Source organism: Salvia hispanica, chromosome 3 (genome assembly GCF_023119035.1).
Source record: "Salvia hispanica cultivar TCC Black 2014 chromosome 3, UniMelb_Shisp_WGS_1.0, whole genome shotgun sequence".
NCBI lineage: Eukaryota > Viridiplantae > Streptophyta > Magnoliopsida > Lamiales > Lamiaceae > Salvia > Salvia hispanica.
This window is the reverse complement of record NC_062967.1, coordinates 30,590,627-30,598,325: the sequence shown is the minus strand read 5'-3', so window position 1 is coordinate 30,598,325 and position 7,699 is coordinate 30,590,627. Positions and strand designations below refer to the sequence as shown.

At 34.2% G+C, this 7,699-nt stretch overlaps 2 protein-coding genes across 2 annotated transcripts; one reads left to right on the top strand and one right to left on the bottom strand.

The window, feature by feature from the left end:
- Positions 1-3,261: 3,261 nt before the first annotated feature.
- Positions 3,262-4,593, top strand: LOC125209846. The gene is made up of 4 exons (XM_048109424.1): positions 3,262-3,360; positions 3,811-3,912; positions 4,175-4,264; positions 4,432-4,593. The coding sequence occupies exons 1-4, from the start codon at positions 3,262-3,264 to the stop codon at positions 4,591-4,593; spliced, it is 453 nt and encodes a 150-aa protein (XP_047965381.1).
- Positions 4,594-5,347: 754 nt separating this feature from the next.
- LOC125211221 (60S ribosomal protein L9-2-like) lies at positions 5,348-7,321 on the bottom strand. Its single transcript, XM_048110941.1, has 3 exons — positions 6,864-7,321; positions 6,010-6,132; positions 5,348-5,696 (listed from the first exon to the last, which is right to left on the bottom strand). The coding sequence occupies exons 1-3, from the start codon at positions 7,236-7,238 to the stop codon at positions 5,610-5,612; spliced, it is 585 nt and encodes a 194-aa protein (XP_047966898.1). The 5' UTR covers positions 7,239-7,321; the 3' UTR covers positions 5,348-5,609.
- Between the last annotated feature and the right edge of the window lie 378 nt (positions 7,322-7,699).

Below are 7,699 nucleotides of genomic sequence, written 5' to 3'. Positions count from 1 at the left end.
GAGAGATAAGCGAAACTTTACTCTACCTATTGGGTCTAAAGGATCAGAAGAACTTTACTCTACCTATTGGGCCTAAGAAATGAAAGCGTACGGAACATACATGACTCAGAGAAAATGAGATATTTTTAAGTTCTAAGACAACTGGGGTAAACTTAGCTAGACAGACTTTCCTAATTTGGGAAAACAAGCATAAAGCGAAAAGCAAGACAAATTTCCTTAAACTACCAGGGTCTGGAAAAGCATGCAGAAAAGTAAAAGAGACAAAGTAGATCGTACTGACAGGTCTAGCAGATATGCAGAAAAAGTAAAGTACATGCGAGAAAAGTACTGACATAAAGCAGATCTGGTTCTAACTACCAACAACTTCATCTTCTTCGGGAATCAAACGAGAATAGCAGATAAAACAGAGTTTTAAACACCATGAAAACAGAGCAAACTTTAGATCTAGACTTAAAACGAGAAATTAAAGCATAAACTAACAGATCTACGCTACTGGACCTAAAGGATGCAGAAACAGAAAATAAATAGCCATAATCATGCATAACGTAAACATCAAGCACCAAATATGCGAAACTCCAACTCCGAAACACCAAGATTCAACAAATCCAAACATCTTCATATGCAAATTCCCAACCTCCAACAACAAACACAGATCTCAGCTCCAAACATCCAACAACAAACAAAAACGAGAGCTAAAAACTAGAGATGAACATAAACTCAGAGATATTCAACCAAAAGCAAACATAAACTTCCATAATAACTTGAAATAGGTCTGAATCCAGTAGATCAAAGCAAGAAACTAGAGTTGTGAAACTTAGAAATCAACAAGGTACTAAACAAAAGCAAATAAAATTGTTTCTTCGCCTCCACAAGGCGGTGTTACACAGCAAAATAACAACGATGATGATGAGAACCACGGTGGCCAGAATCCTCCATGTCCAAGTGCGCAGCAGTCGAAGATAAAAATTTCAAGTAGAGAACTAGAACTAGAGCTAGGAGAGCGTAGAAGTGGCTGTTCACCGATTCCCTTTTTCTTCTTCAAGGTTGAGCTCTTTATATATGTGAGGCTCGATCCCTAGGGTATCTCCTCTGGTGATTTTACGCTCCTGCCCTTGAGTAAGAATCTTTAAAATAATTTGCTCTCGCTCCATTCTACGCTCCTGTCGCCAACTTTTGATTCTCCCAGGTCCGAACGACGACTTCTGATTTTTGCTTCAATTTCATCTCTTTTGCATCTGCCAGTCAGGTAACAACAACTCCTGGGTCCGACAGATTTACTACGCACCTGAACTCAATAACGCACATTAGCGCCCCAAATGCACGTAATTTTAACCCTAAACCGATGCATGAAACGAGCCTTATCACCAAACAACCATTCTATCCACCTACTCATGAAAGCCCATTTACCATAAACTCATGTTATTAAGTATTTTCCAAGCTACTAGATGAAATGATACAACAAATTTTAGAGTTAAACGTTAAGCGGTAGTAATAAACTATATTCAACAAATAATGAACTAAATGAACTTAGTAATGAGGTAAAAATATGACATTTTATTGAAATACCCCCTCTGTTTCATAGTATTAGGGTCATTTTGTCATTTTAGTACGTTCCATGGTAATAAAGTCATTTCCCTTTTTAATAAAAGTCAACACATTTTTCCATACCTACGTTACTCCCTCTTACTTTTTTCTCTCTTCATCTCTCTATCTTTTTCATTTTTCGTTTCATTCTCCCTTTACTTAACTCACCTAACACAATTTTTCTTAATCTCTGTGTCTGTGCCGAAAAGAAGCGCCTCCATTACTATGGAACGGAGGGAGTACAATGTTAAGTGTGTTGAACGTCAAATAGTAGTAATGAACTTATTACTTCATTCATTCATGCTATTACTTCATTTCATTAGTTTATTACTTCATTTCGTTAGTTTATTCCTTCATTCCATTAGTTTATTAGTACTTCATAATGAGTTATGACATAATTATCTTTCAGTTGAAGTAAATTCGGTATGTAATGAATGCGAAAAATTACTTCATAACATACGTTCATTTAGTTCATTATGTAGTTAATATAATTCATTATTTACTCCAGCAAGTTTTTATTGAATAAAAAAAATTAAAATTAAAAATAAAAAAATTTTAAAATTTTAAAAACTTAAAAAATTAAATTTTTTAAAAAAATAAAAAATTATAAAAAAATATTTATTGAATAAAATATTAAATTAATTATAAATTAATCCTAACCACAAGACTAAGAAAATGGATGGCCCTAATTTGGTGTCTAGTTCGGTATTTATAAAGTAGATTTGTGAATAAGAGCAACTCGAAGGGGAGAAGGTAAATGAAAAAGGTATATCATGTATATACCTTCTCAAAAAGTGCAATATACCTTTCTAAAAATCAATCAACTCCAAGGATAAAAGGTACATAGAAAGGTATATCATTTAAAAAAAAATAATAGTACAAAAACATTAAAAAAACATAAAGTGTAATATCTTCTTAAATATCTTCCCCTCTGGAGAATGATTTTTTATGAAAAGAAGGTAAATATGGTGGTTATATAATTTTACCTCTCCATCAATTGAGAGGTAAAGATATCTCTTCAAAATGGGAAAATGTATAATATCTTCTCAAATACCTCTCCCCTTGGAGAACGTTTTTTCATGAAAAAAAGGTAAATATGGTAGTTATATTAGTTTATCTCTCCATTTATAAGATGTTCTAATGGAACTCTTACGGAGTATCATCGTTGAAAAGTTAAAAAGGATCGTTGAAAAGTTAAAAAGGACATCATATATGATTATATCCTAAATATAGGGATTGGTGGTGATAATGTGTGTGCAAGCTCAATAATTTAAGGCTATTATGTACTTCACTCAAACAAAAATAGATTCATTATACATGGAGTACATTAATTCTCCATTAGTCCAATTACACGAAATTTACAAACCAATAAATATCTAATTAAAGAGCAATAAATTGAAAATATCCTCCACTCCGAAAAAAAAATAAAGATCCTTAATATTTTGAAAAGCCATTTAATCTTTCATGCTTAACAAACCACACATAATATGTTTTCAAAACATGCCAAATAATCAATGAATATGATCCTCTCATTGCTCAAAATCTCATAGTTCAAGATCATCACAACTACAAATAAAGCCATAAACTTTGCCTTGTAACCGTCATAACTAATTAATTTGTAAAGAAGTTGAAGAATATAAATCCCTTTGTAAAATTTCTTAACTCGAATAGTTGATCATGGGAGGCTGCGCAGGCAAACCGAATGTCGCGGACACCACGAGGCCGGCGTCTACGCCCGCCCCGCGTGAGGATGCTGCAGCAGCCACAGTGGCACAGGTTAGTGATGTGAACAAATGAGACATATACTCCCTCTGTCCCACTTAAAGTGACTCGTTTCCTATTCATGACATTGCACTTAAAGTAGGAGTGAGCATTTTGTATTTTCTCGAAATCGAATCGAAAAACAAACTTTTTGTAAAATCTAAACCGAATCAAATGATTTAGAAAACCGAAATTTGCCAAAATTTAAACTGAATTGAAATGAAATTAAAAAAAAAAAAAAGACGAACTAAATTTTTAAGTTTCGATTTGGGTCCGATATTCGGTTTTTGAGTATTTTGCTCACCCCTAACTTAGAGTGGCAAGTTTTTTTAAATGGAGACACTAATATCTTTACTTTAATATTTTTTTTGTAACACTAAATAAAACATCGTTTCAAACACGAAATGCTCCACTTTAAGTGGGATAAAGGTAATAACCCTATTAGGGATGAGTTACTTGCTACAGGTGGAGAGTAAAGAAACTATTGCACCCAATGAGAAAAAGGAGGAAGTAGTAAGTCATGCTGAGTCAAAGAAGGAGAAGAAAGAAGAGATTGTCGCAGAAAAGGTTGTACCAAATCATAAGAAAAATGTAGTATAATGTTGTAGCAAGAAAGTGATTGGAGTTTGACTCGTTTTTTTTCTTTTTTTGGACGTTCCACTTAAAGTAACATGTTTCCTTAAATGGAAACAATATCACACTCTGTCTCCACTCTTAGTTTATTTTCTCTCTACGACATTACATAAAATCTCGTAATGAACATGCTCCACTTTAAGTGGGACGAATGTATTAGGAATAAGTTGTTAATTGATATCCCTTCTCGTTTCAGGTGGAGAAAAGAGAAACTATTGCACCCCAAGTAGTAATAACTCATGTTGTGCCGAAGGACGGGAAAAAAGAAGAGATCATCGCAGAAAAGGTTATACCAAAGCATGAGAAAAAAATATGTTGTGGGGGTCAAAAAAATTAACCACCATCATAGTTGAAACAAAAAAATATATTTATGCTTAACCACAATTATCTATTAATTATCTATTAGAAATGAGTTATTGTGCTTGTTGTAATTGATGTTCTTTCGTGTTTTAGGTGGAGAAAAGAGAAAATGTTGTACCCAATGAGAAGAAAGAGGAAGTAGTAAAAGATGTTGTGTCGAAGCAGGAGAAGAAGGAAGACCTAGTAGCAAAAAAGGTTGTACCAAAGCATAAGAAAATTAAAAGTGAGAAATTAAAGCACGACTTTTCGTTTTAGGACATTCTTAAGTGATATGTTTCCTAAAATGGAAACTATCATTTCATTTCCTTACTTTATTTTTTCTCCACAGCATTGCATAAAATTTCATTCCAGACCGAAGCATTATCTATTAGTATGATGTCCTTTCTCGTTTCGAAGCACTATCTATTAGTAATGAAATGTTGTTATTGTTAATTGATGTTCTTTCTTGTTTTAGGTGAAGAACAGAGAAATTATTGTAGTTGAGGAGAAAAAGGAGGAAGTGGGAACTGATGGTGTGCCAGAGGAGAGGAAAGCAGAGATTGTAGCAAGAAAGGTTGTTATTTACAATCACTACTATAATTGAAAAAAGTAGCTTACTTCATATTCAGTAGTTGAAACTTTGAAACAAAGACTAGTGATAAAAGTGTTAGAAATACCGATGCAACCTCATTTGTTTCTGTTTTTCATTCTATAAAGTTAATCAATTTTGTTTTTTGTTAATCATTTATATATTATATTTATAGTAGTAATACATATGCCAATGCCATCATTCGGCTTTGCTATTCATTCTATAAAGTGAATGAATTAATACAATATTATAATTCAAAAGATGGTACAGTAGTACATTAATTGGGAAGGCATGGCTATCTATGATCATATATCAGAAAATTAGATCAATCAAATCTCCATTATGAAACAAAAACATAAAAGTATGCCCTGTTCAAAAAATTTAAGCGAACCCGAACAAAATAAATTTTCAAAATCAAACATTTTCACCACCAAAAAAAGATGCATAAAAGAGATAAGCATTGTCATTTTTCATCAAAGAAAAATGAAATTCTTTACAAATTCAAGCAAGTCGTTGAACATGTAAATGGAGAGTACTATTCTTACATCAAATGGACTGTGTTTCCATTAAGTAACTCTCGTGATAAAAAACAGTAAATACCATAAGCACCTATCTATCCATAATAAGCTCTATAATAATATTTGACTAAATTGAAAATTAGCCCAAAAATGAGATTATCAAAAGAACACTTCAATCAACTTACTTATTCTTCAACAGCTATAGCCCCCTTTTCACTTACGTAGATGCCGTCAAGGAACTTCCGAATATCCTTGTTCTTCACATGGCATTTCTGTCCAAGTAAAGAAAAGCATAAGCTATGTATGCACTGGAAGATATACAACACATCTGGGTTTGAATCATATAGTCCACCAAAGAATTATGCCCCGTGTTGCGCATAGTAATTAAAGAAAGGCATATGTACATAGGATGTTTATTTGTGAAAGTTGTTTTTCTAGTGCGCAGACATGTTTGTATGAAAATCACAGTAGGACAAATAATGGGTGGAAAGAGTATGCAAAGTGCTTCCAAGAATAGTGTCCGTTTATTATAGAGAAAAGATAATAGTATCAATTTAACATCATTGGTAAATAGTGATGGAATACCTGGTTTATCAAAGCACATGATCTAGAAACGAGCTCGATGTCATTGCCCTCCAAAACAAGCTCATCCTTCACCTTCTCAGACCGCACAATGGAAACCCCTTCGAGCATATCAACCTTCCTCACCTGTGTTCATTTTTACAGGAACAAGTATGTGAGACATTAATCGAACCAAGGACAGATCCAGGCAAGTGGATCCCTCTAAGAATAACAGAGCAATCTTATTCGATAGATGCATAACAAGCATTGGCGGACGCAAATGAGGAGCTCAGGGGGTTTAAGTCCCTACTAAACTTATTTTAAAAACTTAAACAAATTTTAATGCAAAGGACTCTAGCAATGGGCTAAATCACCCAATTTCAAATTTCATTCCAATTCAACCTCTTACTATATAATTTAATCTTTATAAAAAGTACAAATGCCAAGACCACTGGGAATTCAATGTTCATGAAATACTCTAGCATTTCAAATATCAATAGAAACATCAAATTTCTTAGAATTACACTATAAATCGAAATTCTAACTTCAAAACACACAGTATAGGATATGACACAGCTGCAAATGAAAAACAGCATTTCTGAAAAAAGCATCAGAATTGTCCAAAATTAAAGAGAGCAAACATCAAAAGCTCAAACCACTGAGATTTATATGAAATCCAAACAACAAACTCATCAACACTATCATGTGTTATGATTCAACTACGAATGAAGAAACTGCATTTCTAAATCCATCAGAACTGTTTCCAAAATTCAAAGGCGCATAGCCAAACATCAACAAAATCATCAACACGATCAATACATGTGGCAACATTTAAACGTATTAAATCGAAAAATCAACAGAAAAATCGTGCTACCTACCTTCTTCTCGCCGAGGAAATTGCGGATCTCGATGGCGGTGCCGTTGCCGGTGATGGAAGCGTTGATCGGAAAGTGAGCATAAACGAAACGCATCTTGTAACGGTAGCCGCTGGTGACACCGTTGATCAAATTCTGGACGTGACTAAGCGCGGTGCGGATGGAGGCGGTGGCTTTCCTGCTGCCGAACCAGGCATCGATCTGCAGCTTCTTCTTCCCGGTTTCCTGGTCGGTGACGAGCTGGAAATCCAGATTTAGATGCTTGAAGTTGCGGGAGAGTGTTCCCCTCGGGCCTTGGACCTCGATCACCTTGGCGTTAACCTTGATTTTGATGCCGTCGGGGATATCCATGGAGTCGGAGGATAGGATCGTCTTCATTTCTGCTGCGTGTGTGTGTGAGCTCTGGGAAGATGAACAAAAACCCTAGCTATGGCGGATTTGATGTGAAGAACCCTAATTTGATTTAAATGTGGTTATTGCAAAATGGGCTGGTTTTCTAAATTGATTTCTATTTCGATTGGGCCTATCGCTGGTTATTTTTAACTATTCCCCTTAATTTTTTGTTTATAAATAAAAGAGTAAAAGGAAAAACCGGTCTAGAACATATGTCTATTTTATGAGTTTGGTCATATACTACTATCTTTTAAATTTTTGTATCTTGAACATTTCAACTCGGATCACAATTGGTCCTATGTATTAATAATTCCGTCTTTTATAAACGGTTTTAACACGAATGAGACTGTTAAAACCATCAAAATCGGGTTAAAACCGTTTAAAAATTAACGGAATTGTTAGTGTATGACCAATTGTGATCCAAGTTGAAATGTTCAAGATGAAAA